This window comes from Mobula birostris, chromosome 22 (genome assembly GCF_030028105.1).
Source record: "Mobula birostris isolate sMobBir1 chromosome 22, sMobBir1.hap1, whole genome shotgun sequence".
NCBI classification, from domain to species: domain Eukaryota; kingdom Metazoa; phylum Chordata; class Chondrichthyes; order Myliobatiformes; family Myliobatidae; genus Mobula; species Mobula birostris.
Window position 1 is genome coordinate 42,034,715 of NC_092391.1, and position 22,371 is coordinate 42,057,085.

Genomic DNA, 22,371 nt, shown 5'->3' on the forward strand with positions numbered 1-22,371 from the left:
CCTGCAACCTTCTGCTTTGGCAATTAAAGTGCTTGTCTAGAGGCTTCTTAAATATTGTGAGCGTACCTGCCTCCACCATCCCCTAGGTGGAGCATTCTGAACTCCAGCCACCCTCTGAGTGAAAACAACCTTTCCTCCTTATTTCCTCTGAACCAGCTTACATTAAAACTGTGCCCCTTGGTTATGGACATCACTGCCGTGGGGAAGTTTCTACTGCTGTCTCTCCTATCGGATGTGGATAAGTAATTGCTGTCCTGTGATTCTCTGTGCTCCACATCCACACACTTGCCGTGCCTGATTCTTCCACAGGAGCAGGGGAAGCTGGAACAGGGTCTCCGAGACCAACAGCGCTACATGGAGGAGGAGCGCCAGCGGCTGCAGGCGGAGCTGAAACGCGGGGAGGTCGGAGCAATGAGCCTGATCCGTAATTTGCTGGAGGACAACGAGAGGTGAGAGGGCAGAGGGAAGCGTAGAGGGGAGGTCAGACCTTCCCACTGACGTGTAAGAAAGGAACATTTAGCGATGTCTGGCCAGGATTATGAGGACTGACAGGAGAGTTCTATTTGCAACTTACAGGCTAACAGAGGTATCTCTGTTCATGAGTAGCAAAACCCAGACATAGTTACGCATGGGCTGATGTGTCAACTAAAGTGCCAGGCTTGAGGTGATGAATAACCACTTACAAACACTCATTAATTTCCAACATTTTGGTCTCTAACAATTCTAATTTTGCCTTGAAGAGCCTATGTGATTGAGGTTCACCCTCTATCTTCGCTTTAGGTAACCTCTTCCATTTTTCCTTGCAGCTCACCCTGGGGCATTTGTTGCCCTATTTGCATATTTTCCATCTTTTTTAAGTTGTCACTTCACCTCAATCTTGCGAAACTTAAATAAATTTCCATTGAGATAAAATTTGTTTTAGTCACAGGCAACTGGTCAGATGTTTTGAAGAGTCATCATTGCCCACTGTAAGTTTCCATAAGCACCAGTGAATGGAAATTGACCACAAGGGCAATTTACAACAGCCATATTTAACCTAACAGCCAGCACACCTTTGGGATGTGAGCAGAAACCCACAGAGTAACGAGAATGTGAAAACTGCACACAGACAGTACTGGAGGTCAGAATTGAACCCACATCAAAGGAGTTGTGAGACTGTAGTGATGCTGTGCTGTCCCATTGACTTAAGTTCATATATGTAATGGACATGGAACTAAGAGCTAAGGTCTGTGTTGGTGACCATGGAAGTACTGGATTCTCATAAAATCGTATCTGATTCACCAACGTGTATCAGAAAACACATCTGCTGTCCTTTCCTGTCTGGTCTATATGTCATCCCAATGTCACTGAAGTGTGGAATTTTTGCACTGGCAATATTGTGAGAGAGATTTTGAGCTCCAAATCTAAGGAAAGATGTGCTGGCCCTGGAGAGGGCCCAGAGAAGGTTCAGACGAATGATCCTGGGAATGAAAGACTTTATGTATGAAGAGGGTTTAATGGTTTTGGGGCTGTACTTGCTAGAGCTTAGAGCAGGGTTTCCTAACTATTTTTATGCCATGGACCCCCATCATTAACCAAGGGATCCACGAACCTCAGGTTGGGAACCCTTTGTCGAGAAGGAAAAGTCTGAAACCTACCAAATACTGAAATGCCTGGATAGAGTGGATGTGGAGAAGATATTTGCATTGTTGGAAGAGTCTAAGGTCTGATCGGAGGGCATGGCTTTAAAATGAAAGGACGTCCCTGAGATGAGGAGGAATGTCCTCGACCTCATTGGTTGAGGGTGGTGAATCTGTGGAATTTGTTGCCATGGTGAACGGAGGAGGCCAAGCTACTGGGTGCATTTAAAACAGAGACTGATAGATTCATGATCGTTAAAGGGTTATTGGGAGAAGGAGGGAGAAAGGGAATTGGCTATGGTTGAAAGGTAGGGCAGACTTGATGGACCGAATGGATTAATCCTGCTCCTATATCTTTTGTCCTTATGGACTACCCCTTGAAATGGTGAGCAAGACACTGGAATGGGGTCATTAAGAGGGCACATCCCAACAACAAGTTATAAACTAAGGTCCCTGGAGTTGGATTTTAACCCATTGGCTACCAGGTGGGAGCAATACCTGTGTGCAGTGCTGACAGAATCCAAATTCTCTTCTCCATGTGTCTGGATGGTCACTTGCTGAACTGACAGTCCCAAAAATGCAGTGCTAATTAAAGCGGGCAGTACCACTTCAGGCTGGGCAGACCCCTAAACCCCAGGTGAAATTTATCAGAACTGTTGGCCTTGCATAAAGTACTGAAGTTTTCACTTATATTCTGAAATTAAAGAATACAGGCTTCCCCTGCCATCCGAAGGTAGAGCATTCCAGTGAAACGGTTTGTAAGTCGAAATGTAAAGTGAAGAAGCAATTACCATTTATTAATACGGAAAAAAATTTTGAGCATTTCCAGACCCAAAAAATAACCTACCAAATCATGCCAAATAACACATAAAACCTAAAATAACAGTAACATATGGTAAAAGCAGGAATGATATGATAAATACACAGCCTATATAAAGTAGAAATACTTTTTGCAATGATTGAAGTACTGTCTAGCGCAGCGAAAATCTCACGCAAGCGCTCTCGTCAGAAACACTCTCTCCAGTAACCTTTAAGCTATGAGGCTGCCAAATCGTACCAAATAACAAATCATACGAAATAACACAAAAATACACAACCTATATAAAGTAGAAATACTTTTTGCAACCAGTGAAGCACAGTCTAGCGCAGCGAAAATCTCACGCATGCGCTGTCAGCGGAAGCACTGTCAGTGCAGGCGCTCTCGGCCGAAGCACTCTCTCTTTAAGCTATGAGGCTGAAAAATCGTACCAAATAACAAATCATACTAGATAACACAAAAATACACAACCTATATAAAGTAGAAATAATGTATGTACAGTGTAGTTTCACCTACAGGAATCGGGATGGTGTGTTAGGCTGAAATTGTGGTGGTGGGAGATAGAGGAAACTGGGGTGTCATCTCATCATAGTCTATTTCCAATAGGGCAGCCAGGTCATCTTCTTCTATGTCTGCCTGCCTCGATGTCGAAGGTCAAGGTTCGTCGTCTGCTGTGGCTGATGTGCAAGGCTTGAAAAACGACAGTATACTTGACTGCTGAGCCTCGCGCATTTTTAGATCATCCCGTTCTTTGTAAGCACTCAAAACATCCTGCAAACCTGCCCTAAACCTACGAGCCCTTTCAAAATTAAAGTCATACTTTTCTGCAATCATTGCAGCGCTGTCAATCGCAGCAAAAATCTCACGCAACTGCTTCACGTCCTGGACGACTTCATTTTCGCTGCGTTCGGTTTCGATTGCTATCCTTTCCTCTTGCAATTGCATCAGCTCTTCATCTGTCAATTCTTGGTCATGGGATGCCAAAACCTCTTCAACATCATCTTCGTCAACTTCCACAAACCCAGCCTCCTTAGCCAAGCTCACTATTGTCGTATTTATTGTTGATGGTTCGAAGCCTTTAAAATCGTTCACTGCTTCGGGACATAGTTTCCTCCAAACGCCATTTCCCATCGAGACTGTTAGCTTATCGAGAGCATCTCCAATGTTGGCGATTGCCAGTTTTATATTGTAGTCTTTCCAGATCTCTTGCAAAGATGCTTCGGAGTTGCCCTCTCTGTCAATGGCACTTACAATAAAACGCATCACATTTTGCGTATAGTAAGCCTTAATTGTGGCTATTTGGCCTTGGTCACACGGCTGCAGCAATGATGTCGTATTCGGTGGTAAGAACGCCACACGAATGTTACCGCCATACTCGGTAATGGCAGGCGGATGAGCAGTACAATTATCGACAATCACAAGGCACCTATTATTGAGGTTATTTTCTGTACAGTATTTTTCAACAAAAGGACTAACGTATCTGCTCATGTACTCAGAAAAAAGCACTTGGGTGTTCCAACTGCTTGGACGTGAACGGAACACAACGGGAAGTGTTTTCTTATCAACGCCTTTAAGTGCCCTCGGATTTTCTGAATGGTATACTAGTAGAGGCTTAAGGACAGCATCACCAGTGGTGTTAATAATAGGCATTAGGGTAAACCTGTCCTTCGATGCCTTGTGACCCTTAGCCTGCTTTTCTTCTTTCGAAATAAATGTCTTACTCGGCAATTTTTTCCAATAAATTGCAGTTTCGTCACAGTTAAACACTTGCTTATAAGAATAACCACCTTCTGTAATTATTTTCTTCAGTTCTGCTGGGAACCTTTCAGCAGCTTCAGTCTGAGCCGAAGCACTCTCTCCAGTAAACGATAAACTATGAAGCTACCCTCGCCTCAGAAACCGATCAAACCACCCGTGACTACCTGTAAATTCCACTTTCGCAATACTTTCATCACCATCGGCCAGTGCTTTCTGTTTCAGCTTATTAAAAAGACTGACTGATTTCTCCTTAAGTATAAGATAACTTAAAGGAACACCACGTTTTGTACACCCATCAATCCACTCAAGCAATAGACTTTCCATTTTATCCATTACTGGATGCCGACTGAGAGAGACCACTTTGCTACGAGCAGAGCCAACAGTAACATTGGCAGCTTTCAAGATTTTTTCTCTCTGCGTATAAATAGTGCGAATGGTGGATGTAGGCAAGTTCAACGTGCGGACAATGTCCTTACTTCATTCACCACGATCGAAATGCTTAATTATGTCTAGCTTTACGCTAAGTGTAACACCCTTACGAGCTCTTTTAGGCTTTTCCGATACCTTAGAACTCATCTTGCTAACGGATGCACAAAATAAATCGAGATAAAGCACGTGTTTAAGCAATGGCGGCTAGAATGCAGTTCCGGGGGAGGAGCTTGGCTGCTCGGGGCGTGCGCTGCTTTTTTCTTAACAGTGAAAACACCTTCTGTTAGCGAAAACAGGTAACTAATGTAGGTCTTTCGTAACAGTGGGGTTTCGTAAAGCAAACGTTCGAAAAGCGGGGGACACCTGTAATTTTGTGGGCAATGGAGAAAGGGGGTTGGGGTGTGTATGTACCTGGTCTCTCCTTTTGTGTATATTACAGTTACAATAATTAATGTTTTTCTTAATTTTTTTTAGAAGAAAACAGAACTCAATGCTGATAGAGTCACTGGAAAAAGAGAGGTGAGAACCAGGTGTGAAATCTGAAGCCAAGAGACGGGAACCCCCAAGAAGCTGTAAAAATCTCCAGGGCTGCTAGAAGTTTCACAAACAGTGGCAGGAAGTTGCAACAAAGAGATGGTGATGAGTTATTAATGTCCAAATATTTGAACAGTCTTTCTTTTTGCATGGCTCATTATCCAAAATGAAAATTTGGACCTGAGAGACCTGAGGCTATTCTGTTGTGGTTCAGAAGTCTGAAAGGAAACTTTTAAAATGTTAAACACCTTGGGCTTTGATAGAACAAGTAGTTAAAAGCTATTCATATTGTGGAGATGGTAGGGAGGCAGAATGAAAATAGATTTAGAGGAATTGCTCTTTATCCTGTGTTGTTATAGTGTGGAATAGTTAACCATCTTGTGGTGTTGGGATAAAGACCACCTCTCCACTAAAACGTACAGTAAATCAAAAAGTTACAAGAGCGGCTGATTGCACCTAGTTTATTGCTCAAACAAAGAAATAACACTCAAGCACACTGTGACTGGCCTCCCACACTCTGATAATTTTTGTGTTCTAAATTTAATGTTCTTGCATATCCTATGACTTAGTAACCACTATAGAGCAAAAAATAGTCATGTCAATGTATAACTGCATGGATCACTCTCACCTCTGGAACAAAGTCCCAAATGCTCCCAGGCTCTTGGCTACTGAATTTCACTGTGAAATGTGATTCATCTTTACTTCCACACAAGTATTTAAAATAAGAACATCAAGAAAAATGTCTTCATACAATACTCACTCCATTACACTTTGTTAATAATTGTACCTTTGTGTTCATCCAGCTCCCTGTTTCCCTGATCCCACCTGTTACTCGTGGCTTGTCCCATGCACCCCTGAGGATGCTAATCTGACTCAGTGATGTCCTTGTGAGCAATAACTCTTGGTGTTCTGTGTAGGCCAGTTGGAATTGTCTACCCCAGCCTGTTTTACTCTCTCTTCTCCCCAGCTTGTTCTATAATAAACACACATGCTAGTTATTTTGTTTCCCATCAATAAGGCAATGAAATGGGAGACGTTACTGGGAGAACTGAAGAATTTTCCGTTCAGCATTGTGCATCCCCACTCCCTGTAGTATTGTAACTGTTGCCTCCTGTCTGCCCCCGTAGGGTGAAAATGGAACAGCTTATGGCTATAACACAAGAGGAGAATGAGAGACTGCGAAAGAAAGAGGTGGCAGGTAAGCACTTCACCCTCTTGTGCGGAGATTTCCTCATAGTTATTTGGGATTCTAGCAATGTGTGTCAATATATATTAAAATTCTTTTGCTGAGCTGGCTTTCTCCACTGGACAGAACATACAGTAGTTCTGGGTAAGGGAGGAGAGCTGCCATTTCCCCGAAGGGTTGCTGATCCGTAAGTCAAGCTTGTAGTTTTGAGTCCCATTCCTGAACTGTGAGGACATAAACTACAGGGAAGCTCCAATGCTGTATAGAGTGTGCAGCTGGCAATTCAGCCTCACAATGACACACACAGTCTCCCAGAACGGGGGGCTTTTATTCCAACTTCACCCCACACCTGAACCCCACTGATGTCTAAGTCAAAATGTACCCATTGTCTGATGTCTCTAAAACATAACTGTGCTATTTACCTCACTTTGATGTCTGGGACTTTGCTGACCATAAACTACCTGTTGTAGTTTCTTTGTTGTACCAGTGACTGCTGTTAGAAATGAGACACGTGCTGGAAATCCTCAGCAGGTCAGGCAATATCAGTGAGGGAGAAAGAAAGGTGACACTTTGGGTTCATCATCTTTGATTAGAAATTCCTACTTTTGGTTTAAAGTATTCCATTGGCTATAAAGTCTTTCAAAGTGAAAAGGAAGATCTGCTTTTGTTTACTCATTATCACAACCTTGGAATGTCACAAAGTACTTCAGAAAGGTTTGAGTTTTTCCTCGTGGTGTAATTATTTAGTTTAATATCTCATCTGGAGGCCAGCATCTTCAGAACAATACCACACTTCCTCGTTCTTGCACTGAAGTGTTAGCTTGGATTGAATTGTGCAAACCCACCCACTGACTCGGGAGGTGAAGAGAGGTGCGTGCAAATTAAATCAAGCATGGCACAGAGTATCCTGAAGTCATAAAAGATTTACATAAATGCTACATTGAGGACCTGTGTTCCCCAGTTATAGCAAAGTTCCAGGCACAGAGGCTAGCGTTGTTGTAAACTTCATCATCATCATCATCTTCTTCTTCTTCTTCTTGGCCGCTGAACTCCCAGTGGAACATAGGCCGTTGATGACCTCCCATCTCCATTGTCCAAAGTCGATGGTCCGGTTGGAGTTTTACAATGTCTCTGTAATCCATTGTGTCCTCTGTACAGGGGATTGACCTGTACAGCTTCACCACAGCCTGTTGGCTGGATTTTCCCTTTTCCACCTTCACAATGGGGTTGGACTTTGAGAGGCAAGCTTCATCTTCAGACAGTTCTAAAATGGGGTCACAACAATATCTTTTTTGGTGAAACTGGAGTCTTTTGGGAAATGCTGCTGCTCCGTGAAGCAGAAAAGCCTGCTAGTGACATACAGTGACTGGTTGTGTTGGCCCAGTAGGGGACGTCACAAAAGTGAGAGGAAATAAGTCACTGCATCACAGTTCCACTTGCCTTGAATACTCAGCTCAAGGTGTCTGTCCCTTGCCCCACCTGGTTGCCCTCTCTAAGTATTTCTGTGTTGTATTCTGGCTGATCTCTTTACAGCAAATATCTGTCATGATCTGTGCACCCATCTGCCCTGTGCCCTTCAGCCAGTTACTCTTGTTTCTAGACCTCCCTCTTCAAGTCCAACACCCCAGATGTTGAACTATCTAAGGCCTCTGCATTCCATTAATGAGCAACCCTCCAGCACCGGTGCAACTTGCAGCAGCCATTTACCCCACACATTTTTGGGACGGGGCAAGAAATGGAGCGCCAGTCAGAGGGAGAACATGCAGACTCCATGCAGGCAGCACCAGAGGAACCCAGGTTCTCTGGAGCTGTGAGGCAATGTCTCCCACAGTGGTACAGATTAACAACTGTAGTGTGAAGTGCACTGGGATTACGTTAGCAAGGTAGAAATGCCTTCTCTCTCCTCTTCACTTTTTCAGCTGCTATGCAGGAGATGCTGTCGGAAAGCACCCTGAACAGGATCCTGCAGACGGTCTATGAGACGAAGCGACAACAGCTGGTAGATGAAGCCAGCACCAGGTATAAATAACAAGAGTTCTCAGTGGCAGCATTGCTCTGAACCTCTTCGGTTGGTTTTAAACGACTGCTGAAATGGTTGCAGATTGATTGAGTGATGGAATGGCGGAGCAGACTCGATGGGCCAGATGGCCTAATTCTGCTGCTGTGACTTATGGGTTAGACTGATGTGGAGCTCTGTCACACCTGTACTGACGTCGGAGGCCAATGCTGCCTCACCAAAGATTGCAGACCACCTACGAAAAATGAACCATCGTTAGTGCTACAGTCCCTGGTGCCCATCCGGCCACCACGAGAAGAAACTGTGGGAACCCAGAATAAGGAAACAATGAGGTGAGATGTTGAGAAAGATAGTAGAACATTTATTTGAGAGACTTTTGTGAGGTAAGAATGAAAAAAAGATATGGACCCAGGAGAGCAAGGTAAAACTGAAGTATGTTTGGTACCGATTCACCTCAGTATAATTATCAGTCCTCATGGTTTCATCCCTCATACCCTCATCTCAATTAACTCCAAACTTGACTTGACATTGACTTCTTCTGCCACCTCCGATTCTTTGTCCATTTCTTTGGTCAGTTGCCTTCTTTCCAAACCCAAACCACGATGACCCTCCAGTACTCCTGATCTACCTGGAACCCTCCCTCTCTAGATATATTCATTGCTGAATGCAGATGTGATATCAATGGTATCTTTTCTGCTCCCCTTTCACACTCCAATCTACCCCATTCTGACCTTGCATCACTCCATTCACTCAGAACCAACTCCAATATCAGCATCAAACCCACTGCCAAGGGTGGGCTATTCTGTGATCTGATGAATTAATTTTTATCTCGCAGAGGCCAGACATCAGTTCCGGGTCGCCTCCTCCCTATGGATCATGATTCTGCCTTCAAACGTCAGACTACGATCTCCCAGACAGTTATGGACCTCATTTTCTCAAAGTGAGACCTTGCCTCCTCAGCCTTCAGCCTCTTTATATCCCAGCCCCAAAGAGCACTTCTATCCCCACAATTTTTACTGTCCTGGCAGACTTATTGGTCTGGCCTGCTCTTGTCTCACTGACGGTATCTCTTCCTACCTTGACTCTACCCTTTCTCCTCTGATCCAGTCCCTTCCCACCTGTATCTGTGATTCCTCTGATGCCCTCCACCATACTGACTGTTTCCTGATCTCTACAGGTTCATCTTTATCATGGATGCCCAGCCTCTTCACACCTCCATCCCATGTAACATGGGATTGAGTGCTCTCTGCTTCTTCCAAACAGAGGCTCAACCAGTTCTCTGTACCACCACACTCACTGGCCTGATTGAACCTCTCCTTCAACTGCTCACTTTGTCCAGATCAGGAGAACGGCTGTGGACCCAAGCTGTATCTCTCTTTATGGGATACGCAGAATATTCTTTCCTTTAGTCCTTCTGGACCCTGTCCCTCCGCTCCCCTCCATTTCTGGACCTGTCTCAGGAGATAGGCCAGTACTGACATCCACTATATGCCGACTGATTCCCTTAGCCACCTCTGACTGCTTTTCATTCCACCCTGCCTCCTGTAAGGACTCTACTACATTCTCCCAGTTCCTCCATCTCCAACATCTTTGCTCCGATGATGAAATCTTCCATACAGGTGCCTCTGAAATGTGTTTCTCCTGAACTTTGGCTTCCCCTCTCCTATTGTTAACAATGCCCTTGATTGAATCAAAATCTATTTTCTGCACCCTTGCTCTTTCCCCGTCACTTACGGGGCAGAATGAGGATGCAGTCCTCACCTTCCATCCCACTAGCCTCCACATTCAATAGATCTCTCGATGATTTCTGGCACCTTCCGAAGAGATTCCACCACTAGAGGCATGTCCCTTTCTCCTCCTTTTTCATCATTTCACAGGGAGTGTTCCCTTTCTGACTCCTAGCTCCACTTTTCCACCCCCTTTCTTACAGCATCTTACCCGGTGTCCGCACTAGATCCTTTCATTTCCTGCTGTCCCACCAGACCGCCTTCCAGGAGGAACAGTGATTCACCTGCTTCTCCTCCCGTGTAGTTCACAATGTGGTCTCCTCTATAATGGCGAAACCAAATGTGACCGTTTCTCAGAACCTCTGCCTCAGCCCTGAGCTTCCTGTTCCCTGCCACTTTTAACTCTCGTCCCACTGGCCTGACTGAACTTCTCCTTCAACTGGTCACTCTGTCCAAATCAAGAGAGCAACTGTGGGCGCAAGCCTCCTCCACTGCCACAGTGAGGCCCACTGCAGGGGTGAGAAAACAACACCTCAGCTTCTCTCTGGGCAGGCTGCGGCCTTATGGACTCAACATTAAATTCCACCACTTTAGATCATTTGGTTTCTTGGCCTGGTTCAGGTGAAATCATCGGACAAAGTCAGCATGGATTTGTGAAAGGAAAATCATGTCTGACGAATCTCATAGAATTTTTTGAGGATGTAACTAGTAGAGTGGATAGGGGAGAACCAGTGGATGTGGTGTATTTGGATTTTCAAAAGGTTTTTGACAAGGTCGCACACAGGAGATTAGTGTGCAAACTTAAAGCACATGGTATTGGGGGTAAGGTATTGATGTGGATAGAGAATTGGTTGGCAGACAGGAAGCAAAGAGTGGGAATAAACGGGACCTTTTCAGAATGGCAGGCAGTGACTAGTGGGGTACCGCAAGGCTCAGTGCTGGGACCCCAGTTGTTTACAATATATATTAATGACTTGGATGAGGGAATTAAATGCAGCATCTCCAAGTTTGCGGATGACACGAAGCTGGGTGGTAGTGTTAGCTGTGAGGAGGATGCTAAGAGGATGCAGGGTGACTTGGATAGGGTAGGTGAGTGGGCAAATTCATGGCAGATCCAATTTAATGTGGATAAATGTGAAGTTATCCACTTTGGTGGCAAGAACAGGAAAACAGATTATTATCTGAATGGTGGCCGATTAGGAAAAGGGGAGGTGCAACGAGACCTGGGTGTCATTATACACCAGTCATTGAAAGTGGGCATGCAGGTACAGCAGGCGGTGAAAAAGGCGAATGGTATGCTGGCATTTATAGCGAGAGGATTCGAGTACAGGAGCAGGGAGGTACTACTGCAGTTGTACAAGGCTTTGTTGAGACCACACCTGGAGTATTGTGTGCAGTTTTGGTCCCCTAATCTGAGGAAAGACATTCTTGCCATAGAAGGAGTACAAAGAAGGTTCACCAGATTGATTCCTGGGATGGCAGGACTTTCATATGATGAAAGTCTGGATCGACTAGGCTTATACTCGTTGGAATTTAGAAGATTGAGGGGGGATCTTATTGAAACGTATAAAATTCTAAAGGGATTGGACAGGCTAGATGCAGGAAGATTGTTCCTGATGTTGGGGAAGTCCAGAACGAGGGGTCACAGTTTGAGAATAAAGGGGAAGCCTTTTAGGACCGAGATGAGGAAAAACTTCTTTACACAGAGAGTGGTGAATCTGTGGAATTCTCTGCCACAGGAAACAGTTGAGGTCAGTTCATTGACTATATTTAAGAGGGAGTTAGATATGGCCCTTGTGGCTAAAGGGATCAGGGGTATGGAGGGAAGGCTGGTACAGGGTTCTGAGTTGGATGATCAGCCATGATCGTACTGAATGACGGTGCAGGCTTGATGGGCCGAATGGCCTACTCCTGCACCTATTTTCTATGTTTCTATGTCCACGTGGGACACTGGCTTGGTTTGTTTTCTCAATTTCCTCTGAAAGTGCAGGCTCTGACTGCCAGGCATGTTGCTCTGCTCTTAGTTCTGCTGTGCCTATATTTTCGCGGGTTTGAATGAGCCCTTCCCCAACTCACAGCCGCATTCATTAACCTTGGTCCATGTGCCAGTGCACCAGAGTTCTCAGCGTTCCAGGGTTAAAGATGCACCAGCATTCCATACTTGGTCATACTGTAATCCCGGGCAGACCGGACCCAGCCAAGCTGCTCAGCGTTTACTGCAGGTTAGGGAGCAGAGAGGGTGGAGATGTGGTACCCATAGGGGTAGAGTCAGATATTAGTGCTGGGCACCAGGATGATGGGGTAATGAGGTGAAAGGCACAAAGAATGGATTGGGAGATGTGGTAATTCAGAATGGATGAGGTGCAGAGGGGAGTATGTTTTATGGGAGTCATGCATACAAGGGGAGAGGAAGTAGCGGAAAATGAGGGCAGACTAGGAGGAGGGAAGTAAAGTGGATGAGGATGTGTCAAATTCAAATACCGTCATAGTCCAGGGTAAAATTGTGGAGGTTTTCAGTGAGAAGGATGTAGGTAAGTGTGGGTTAGATATAACTGAATGACAACAGTGAGCCTTGTGCAAATGGAATGACATTCCCATAGTGAAGCAGCAGGCTGAGGAAATGTGGTCAAATCACTAGTGGAAGATGGAGCAAGGTAAACCTACTCTTGGCTCAATCCTTAAGGTGACACTTAGTGTGGTGGAAAATCTACAACTCAGGCTGAGTAGTTACCTGACATGGCAGTGTCATACAGTAGCTTGTGAAAGACGGAAGTGACCGAGTGTGTTTCAGTGGACAACACCCGTGGTTCTACCCTGATCTCGGCTTCTTTTTTACAGCATGGCTCAAATGGATGGGAGACTTCAGCAAGTCCAGGCCTTTCAGCAGCTGGATCAGCACAAGACTATTGGGCAGATTCTTGGCGAGGTATGTTCCAGTCTTCTCTGTGAATTACTGAGCTGTCGTCCCTCCTTATTGCCACCAGGTTGAATAGGACTGAGGAGGCATAGGGCGCTTCGAAGAGAAATCTTTTTACAAAGAATTGTATTTGCAAATGCTGAAGCATTTTGAAAGGATAACAGGCATTTATATAGCTTACATGGCAGGCATTTGTATAGGATACATGGCAGGCATTTTATGCACAATTGTGTCCTTCAAGCAGCAATGACTAAATAATCTGTTTTAGATGCACAAGAAACTGCAGGTGCTGAAAACATTGATGTGTGTGACATGGTATTTGTGTTTTGTGACAACAGTACAATGCGAAGTCATAAGATTGCCATAAATTACAGAACTAAATTTGTGCAAAAAGAAAGTATAAGGAGGTAGGGTTCATGGATTCATGGACCATTCAGAAATTTGATGGTGGAGGGAAAGAAGCTGTTCCTGATCATTAAGTGGGGGTCTTCAAGTGCCTGCACCCTTTGTCCTTGGATGCCGCCATGGGGCCTCAGTGGTGGGGAGGGTTGTGTCTGTGATGCAGCTGGTGAGTCTACAAGCTCTTGTGATCCTGTGCATTGGAACCTCTGTACTAGCCTGTGATGCAACCAGTCTGAATGCTGTCCACCGTACATCTATAGAAATTTGGTCTCGTTCCAAATCTCCTCAAACTCCAAACAAAGCCGAGCCACTGGTGTGTCTCCCTCATGGCTGCAACAATGTGTTGGGCACCAAACAGATCCACTGAGGCGTTCTTACCCAGGGACTTGAAACTGTTCACCCTGCCCATGGCTGATCCCCTCAATATGTGTTCTCCTGACTTCCCATTCCTGAAGTCCACAATCAGTTCCCGGGTCTTGCTGACACTGAGGGCAAGCTTACTGTTGCAATGCCACTCAACCAGCCGATATATCTCAGTCCGGTCCGCTGCCTCATCGGTGAAGGGGGACACAACCCCAACCTTCTGACAAGCTGCAGGTGCTGCACCCACCATCTTAGTGAAGTATTCACAGGCATACTGGAGGAGCTACTGTTATACTCAGTACTTCTGAGCATGAGGAGAGGGGAAATTGGAACCACACACTGTTGGATCTATAGACGTCCGCGAATCCAGTGAATGACTGCAGCTCCTGTGCCGAAAATTCTCTGCTCTTGTGTGCTTACAGGCTGAAATGCAGAAGATGGCGTTTGAAGCACTGCAGGTGAAGAAGGACAGGGAGCATACACGAATCAGAGACCAGGTGAGTATGGTCCAATGGGCACAGACAGCACCATGTGAAACGCTGTCTTCCTGTCCCAGGTACCGGCTGGGGAGGGGTGGTGGACCTGGTGAGTGAGTATTCAGTTTCTGAGCACGGTGCAGCGCGCTGTGTGAACCAGCAATCCCAGGCGCACTCAGCCAGTGACACGACAGTGGGCACCGAGCACACCCACTGGTTCTGTAGTTCTTCAACATCTTTATTTCTTTTCTCTTTTCTTCATGCTCTTCTTTGTTCCTTCTTCGTTCTTTTGTGAACTATATATATATTTTATCTCTGTCTTTATATATTTTATTCCTCCTCCTGACAATCCTGTTTCCTCTCCTTGTTGGGAAAAGCTTGCAGGTGGGAAGTTTAATACTGTTGGTTGAGAGGTTTGCAGCCTGGGTAATGTGTTTGGGCAGTGGGGGTTTCCTCCTGTTACTACAGCTCCCCCGTCCCAAAATCAAAGATTCACTGCAGCGCCCGATCTATAGTTCCATCCCATACACTGAGCGGAAAATGTCATGGATGTTTAATTTTGCCATCTCCATGCTTCACCGCTTGAACTTGCTACCTGCAACATTGCACTGCTCCGACTGGATCATAATGTTCGAAAGGTTCATGCACAGGAGTACTAGCAGGCGAGAGCAGCGTTTGAACATTATTGGTGTTCAAACCACCAAGGTGTGTGGCCCTGCGGGCTTTGTGTCTCAAATCCTGTGACTGATTAATGTTCACTATGCCCACGTACCAGTGCTGTCCCAAACAGTCTGTGTGGTACCTTGTGTCACTCTGCCAGTGCACACCCTATTAAATACACATCAGAAACTCCACTGTGTTCTTCCAGGGGAGTCAGGAAGACGAATCCACTTAACTCAAAAAGTTTACACTCTGACAATGCAGGACCCCTTCAGTGCACACTTGCTATTATGTCAGAGCTATGAAGTGAGGCTTCAACTTGTAATGCTTTTGACTTCTGTTTGTAAGAAATCTCCTGTGATTTCTGGAAGGGGGTGAGAAAGGGAGGGTAAATGGTAGAAGTGGCAGGGGAAGTACATCTGAATTTGGTTATGGATAAGGTGGCTTTTCAACCAGTTTTATCAACTGCACAGTTCTGATTTGAGATGATCACTTGTGATTGGTAGGGTCAATGTGTATAATAGATAGATGCTGTGAATTTTCCTAATTTTAAATTTAATTTAGCAAAGTCTACTTATTTAAATTATCTTTAATTTGAAGCAAATATCCCAACACACATCACAGGAAGGCAAGAAGAAGGAAATGTCATATCAGAGGAGAGTGACCAGAGACTCAAGAAAGGGGAGGTACCATGCATAGAATCACAGGGGTAATGGGGACAGGGTGAAACAAGAGACCAGAGTGAGGGGAACAGAGATTGTGTTAGGGAAAGGAGGAGAATGGATTGTGGTTATACTAGAGGGATAGAATAGGGGAGAGGTGAGGCCTAAAGACACAAGATGAATATTTTAAATTTGTTTTAGAGTTTGCATCCACAGCGGGATATCGGCAACGGAGTTTCAGAGGAGATGAACCGTGTGGAGTGGGGCAGAAATGAGAGCACAGCGGGAGGACTTTGTTGTAGGCTGGCCTGGAGGTGACAGCAGGGTGGGCCGAGGGGATGCACAGTGGGGGAATGAGAATCAGGTGGGGGAATGAGAATCAGGCTGGCCTGGAGGTGACAGCAGGGTGGGCTGAGGTGATGCACAGTGGGGGAATGAGAATCAGGCTGGCCTGGAGGTGACAGCAGGGTGGGCCGAGGGGATGCACAGTGGGGGAATGAGAATCAGGTGGGGGAATGAGAATCAGGCTGGCCTGGAGGTGACAGCAGGGTGGGCTGAGGTGATGCACAGTGGGGGAATGAGAATCAGGTGGGGGAATGAGAATCAGGCTGGCCTGGAGGTGACAGCAGGGTGGGCTGAGGTGATGCACAGTGGGGGAATGAGAATCAGGCTGGCCCAGTGGTGACAGCAGGGTGGGCCGAGGGGATGCACAGTGGGGGAATGAGAATCAGGCTGGCCCGGTGGTGACAGCAGGGTGGGCCGAGGGGATGCACAGTGGGGGAATGAGAATCAGGCTGGCCTGGAGGTGACAGCAGGATGGGCTGAGGTGATGCACAGTGGGGGAATGAGAATCAGGCTGGCCTGGAGGTGACAGCAGGGTGGGCTGAGGTGATGCACAGTGGGGGAATGAGCATCAGGCTGGCCCGGTGGTGACAGCAGGGTGGGCCGAGGTGATGCACAGTGGGGGAATGAGAATCAGGCTGGCCCAGGCAGAACTGGATAATGTTCCAAAATGTGAGAACTGGCTTGAGTTTAGAATATAAAAGCAAGGATGAAATGCTGAGGCTTTATAAGGCACTGGTCAGACCACACCTGAAGTATTGCGAGTGGTTTTGGGCCCCATATCTAAGAAAGGATGCACTGGTATTGGAGAGGCTCCAGAGGAGGCTTACAAGAATGATCCCGGGAATGAAAGGTCTCTATTCACAGGAGTTCAGAAGAGCTGGATATCATTGGAACTTACCAACTATTGAAAGGCCTAGAGTGGACATGGAGAGGACATTTCCAATAGTGGGAATGTCTAGGACCAGAGAACACAGCCTCTGAATAGGACATCCCTTTAGAACAGACACTAGGAGAAATTTCATTAGCCAGCGGGTGGTGAATCTGAGAACTCTTTGCTACGAGCAGCGCTGGATGCCAAGACATTGAGCATGTTTGAAGTGGAGGTTGCTACGTTCTTGATTAGTAAAGGGCATCAACGGTTCCGGCGGGGGTGGGGGGGGGGGAGGAAGGAGAATGGGGTCAAGGTGGAAAATATATCAGCCACGGTGAAATGGCAGAGCTAACTCGATGGGCCGAATGGCTTACTTGTACTCCTATATCTGATAGTCTGATCATTCCTCATTCACACCAATGCTAACATTGCTTGGTATTGCTCAGACTGAGGCATCACACTTCTCTGATCCTGGTTTGACCCCGATTAGTCCCCTTCTCCAGAAGGCTGTAATTGGGGTTGGAGCTGAGGTAAACTTGGAGCAGACTAGATGGGCCAGATGGCTTGATCCTGCTCCTGTGCCTTATGGTCTTAACCATCTGTACCTGATTTGCCCCGCCTAGCACAACTGGAAACCCGTGACCACTTTGCTGTGTTTCCGCAACACCAGCCACATCCTTCATCCCATCTGGCACGTGCAGAAATTACTTTTTGTCATTGTTTAGCCCTCTAGCATGCTGCTGGTGGCTTGTGAACCAACCTCACACCATCCACATGTGTCTAATCAACCCATTCTATTGTTTGTTTTGAATCATTCAGATCAAATTGATTGAGAATGAGTTAATGCAGCTGACACATCTCGAGTTAGACAGAAGAGAGAGTGACTTGGAGAACCTTCAGGTAGGGTGGAAATCTCACAAACACCACAGTTTGTGGATGATCTGAATCCTGTGTAAAGCAACTCAGGAGCTGCGTTAGTGCATCTTTCATAACATCTTGAATCTTTGGCCATTGATTCTTCCCGCTCTGTCCAATGACTTCAGCCTGCAGCTTGTGTTCTTTCGTGGAAACGAGTGCGCAGTATCTCTTTGCTGTGCCATTCACCGTCACACCACAGCTCCACATTTCACCCATCACCCCCAGCTTTTACCCAGATCGTCAGCTCGGCTTTTGTTTCCAACTGTTGATGAACTGTTGCTTTTGATTGATGTTGTATTAGTAACCCACATCTGCAGCCACCCTGTGCCTCTGACCTGTGCTGTTGCCCAACCACAAGGGCAACCTCTGCTCCTCTCTCGACCAATATCTAAAACCCTCTCCTCCGCTGGAGTCGCTGATCAAAGTGCTCCAGCCTCTTGGTCTGTTTGCTTCAAAGTCTTCCTCCGCCTTCGCACGTCCACTATCATTAGTAATGTACTAAAATCCCATTAAACGAGTCTGTGAGGTTGGTAAGTACAGAAGCTCACCCTTCTGCTTGTTGTTGCTTCTGTCACGTGCAGGAAAACCTGGCGAGCGAACGGCAGGTGCTGAGCGATCTCCTGCAGCAGCTCCTGAAGGAAAAGAGGTTGCGGGAGGAGGAGCTGGGGGATCTGCTGGTACGTGTGTCTGGGTGTGGCAGTGGTGGAGTTCGTACCATTCTACAGGAGCACTGGTGTGTTTCTGGTTATCACTGGGGACTCAGCATAGGGCACTGCGTTACTCGTTGTTGCCAGCTGCATTACCTGAACCTTATCACGAGAATTTCACCGTCCAACTCCACCCACACCCGATTCCATCTGCCCATTGCCCCCCGTCCAATCACTTGCTACACCCATCTCGTCCCTGCCCTCTCTTAATACCAACAACCTCCCGTCCTTATCCACAGTCCTGGCGTGGGGTCTTGACCCGAACTGTGGACAACTGCCCCCCCCCCCCACCCTCAGTCTCAACATGCTTTACTGCTCACTGTTGCAGAAACTAGCATCTCTTGGCTCGATACTGATTAACTTGCCCTACGGCCTAACTTCAGGCGTCGAATCCCATGGAGTGCAGAGGGCAGGGTAATTTGATGGCGGTTATTGGGGTTTTGAGAGGAACTGATGGAGCGGATTCTGTGGTGGGGTGGGGGTGAGCAGCTGCTGCAGCTGGATTTCCGCACTTTGCTTCTCTTTCAGCTGGAAATGGAGAAGAAACACGAGACCAGTCAGGAAAATTACTGGCTTATTCAGTACCAGCGCCTGATGGACAAGAAGCCCCTCTCCCTTCGAGCACAGGTAAGAATCTGCTGATCGGTTTCCTGTCCAATGTACACAGTGGCAGTTGCTTGCCTTGTCCACCTGCCCTTTACAGCCTGTGACTACATTTAAACTTCACTCTTGTTTATGTTCTAAAAGCCAGTATGGGTGGTGGAAAGAACTTTGAGATGGGAAGCAGTTTCTCCTGGTCTTGTACTGGGTTGGCTGTTCTGTTCCATCAAATGACTCAGACCCAAACTGGTGTTTTGTCACTGGGAGCAGAATCTGGGCCTCAGGTCACGTGGAAACCTGGCGATCAGTCTGCTCCAGCACTGGCTAGCATGTTGCAGCCTTTCACTTCTCAGTCCCATTTTCTCAAGACCACGAAGGAGGCCATTCGACACATTCCAGCCCTCAGACCATTCCCATCAATCTCATTCTCCAGTTTTTTCCCTCCGCCCATCGGTATCTCGATTCTCCTGCCATCCACTGACACGAGGTCGTTCTCAGCAGCCAGTTAATCTGCCACACAGCATGTCTTTGGAATGGGGGAGGAAACAGGAGCACCGGGGGGAAAACCCATGCGGTCACTGGGAGAGCGTGCAAACTCAACGCCAACAGCAGCAGCAGCAATCGGGATTGAACAAGGTTGCTGAAACAGTGAGCTGCTGATGTGTAAAGGTGCGGTGTGGTACGGAGCCTGGCTGTTCTCGAGGGGGCATGGGTTCAGGGTGGGGGGGGTCAAGGGTTAGAGGGGTCTCGTGATGATCTGGAGCGCAAGGCCTGAGGAGGTGCTGGGGGCAGAGATCCTCACAACACTTATGAAGTGTTATGATTCTGGATGAGATCTTGGATCACAAAGGCTTGAAGTGCTGGTAATTTGGATTAGTGTAGAGTGTTGTGGCCAGCATGGATATGATGGGCCAAAGAGCCTGTTTCTGTGCTGGATTCTGGCCCGATCCAAGCGTGGCTGGAAACAGGTATGCTGAAACAAAGCAGACGATACTCTGAAGCTGTCTGACACAACTCCTCCTACAGAGGAGATTCACCAAAATGTTACCTGGGTTTCATCTCCTAAGTTACTAAGAAAGGTTGAACAAGTTAGGTCTTTATTCTTTGGAGCGTAGAAGGTTGAGGGGGGACTTGATAGAAGTATTTAAAATTATGAGGGGGATAGATAGAGTTGACATGGATAGGCTTTTTCCATTGAGAGTGGGGGAGATTCAAACAAGTGGACATGAGTTGAGAGTTAAAGGGCAAAAGTTTAGGGGTAACATGAGGGGGAACTTCTTTACTCAGAGAGTGGTAGCTGTGTGGAACGAGCTTCCAGCAGAAGTGGTTGAGGCAGGTTTAATGTTGTCATTTAATGTTAAATTGGATAGATATATGGACAGGAAAGGAATGGAGGGTTATGGGATGAGTGCAGGTCGGCGGGACTAGCTGAGAGTAAGAGTTCGGCACGGACTAGAAGGGCCGAGGTGGCCTGTTTCTGTGCTGTAATTGTTATATGGCTATATGGTTATAACTATGCAACTTTGGAGCAAGTGTGAATCAAAGTTGGGAATGCTGGGTCTGGAGATTCATGTCGTCCCTGGTACTCTGAGAAACATTTCTCCATTGACGACCTCAGCTACCCCACAACCACATCCAGCACGATCCTCGGCATTTTGTTTGTTGCCTCCCCCGAGCGCTTTGTAGTCAGACTGATAACCTTTAACGTGTGATCCCGTGCAGGAGGAGGGTGTGGAGAAAGCACTGGTGGACCTGTTGACCGAACTCTCAGCAGATCATTACTTACCCCTGTTCGCCCACCACCGGATCACCCTAAAGATGCTGCGTTACATGACGGCGGAGGATCTACAGCAGGTACCGTGGCCAGTAATGAACGGGCGACACCCTGTGGTTTGTCAGTATGGGGATGTGGGGGGGGGTGGGGGGGGGGTGACCGATCCCTCAACTCATTGGGAGATGGTGGTGAGGAAGGATCCCCTTCCCCCAGTTCAAAGCAATGGGGTAGGGAAATGCAAGTGGCCCCTCCCATTGAGATGGTCAGTGGCCACGGTGGGATGATGCGTGAATGAGCTCTTCCATATACATTGGGAGGTGGTACATTGGTTGATAACAGATCTGTACCATTGAAACAGTGAGTGAGGAATATGGGGCAAAACCCTTGCCTTTCATGCTTTGCCATGTGTGGTGGGAGCAGATCCGTTCCGTGGGGAGACTAAGTCACCTGGTACTAGAATACCTCAAGATTCGTCTGGTGTCACGGGAGCACCACATGCAGATGGTCCCACCCTCTGAGAAAGGAATGTCTCTGCCCAACAGACAGCCAACCCCATGTGGTGGTAGACTTCACTGGGGGTGTAGAATATTACTGTGGATGTTCAGGTGGAGTGTTGAGACCAAGGTGTTCTCTGTTTACAGGTTGGAGTCAAAGAGAGCAGGGTACAGCGTGCCATCCTCGGACGTGTGCAGGAGCTCCTCCCTGCAGAAGGTAGCCACACTTCAGTCTCTCTCCTGCTTCCCTCGAGCACAATGTTTTACAAACGGCAGTGTCTGCTCCGTAAACACCCCGAAGGCCGGTGACTAATGCTGCACGTTATTCAATAGATAAAACTCAATCTAATGCGAAACAGCTTTTCTGTGGAATTTACAATGCTAATAGCTGACTCTTTACTGGTCTGACTGCATTCAAGTGTGTGTGAACAATTCCTTGGCATTATTTGAAAAGAATTTATCTAGCCAGAGGGTGGTGAATCTGTGGCTGTGGAGGCAGAGTCATTAGGAGCATTCAAAGTGGAAGTTGATGATAGGCTCCTGATCAGTAAGGTCATATAAGGTTATGGGGGGAAGGGGGAGAAAACAAACCAGCCATGATGGAATTCTGAAGCAGACTCAATGGGCTGAATAGTCTAATTCTGTTCCTATGTGTTATGGTCTTATTTGATAAGACCTGAAGGTTAACCTCCAGGTTGAGTCAGTGGTGAAGAAAGCGAATGCAATGTTGGCATTCATTTCTAGAGGAATAGAGTATAGGAGCAGGGATGTGATGTTGAGGCTCTATAAGGCACTGGTGAGACCTCACTTGGAGTACTGTGGGCAGTTTTGGGCTCCTTATTTAAGAAAGGATGTGCTGACGTTGGAGAGGGTTCAGAGAAGATTCACTAGAATGATTCCAGGAATGAGAGGGTTAACATATTTTCAACGTTTGTCCGCTCTTGGACTGTACTCCTTGGAGTTTAGAAGAATGAGGGGAGACCTCATAGAAACATTTTGAATGTTGAAAGGCATGGACAGAGTGGATGTGGCAAAATTGTTTCCCATGGTGGGGGAGTCTAGTATGAGAGGGCATGACTTAAGGATTGAAGGGCG

General features: G+C 46.7%; 1 protein-coding gene across 4 annotated transcripts in view; it reads left to right on the top strand.

Moving 5' to 3' along the window:
* lrsam1 (leucine rich repeat and sterile alpha motif containing 1) overlaps positions 1–22,371 on the top strand; it is a 69,970-nt gene that overhangs the window by 42,889 nt on the left and 4,710 nt on the right. For all 4 annotated transcript variants that reach the window (XM_072240549.1, XM_072240548.1, XM_072240550.1 and 1 more), the window contains 11 exons: positions 310–449; positions 5,098–5,142; positions 6,285–6,355; positions 8,263–8,362; positions 12,926–13,013; positions 14,192–14,266; positions 17,603–17,683; positions 18,283–18,378; positions 18,937–19,035; positions 20,731–20,862; positions 21,424–21,493. In XM_072240549.1, the coding sequence (XP_072096650.1) occupies positions 310–449; positions 5,098–5,142; positions 6,285–6,355; positions 8,263–8,362; positions 12,926–13,013; positions 14,192–14,266; positions 17,603–17,683; positions 18,283–18,378; positions 18,937–19,035; positions 20,731–20,862; positions 21,424–21,493 (997 nt within the window). The remainder of the gene's footprint in view (positions 1–309; positions 450–5,097; positions 5,143–6,284; positions 6,356–8,262; positions 8,363–12,925; positions 13,014–14,191; positions 14,267–17,602; positions 17,684–18,282; positions 18,379–18,936; positions 19,036–20,730; positions 20,863–21,423; positions 21,494–22,371) is intronic.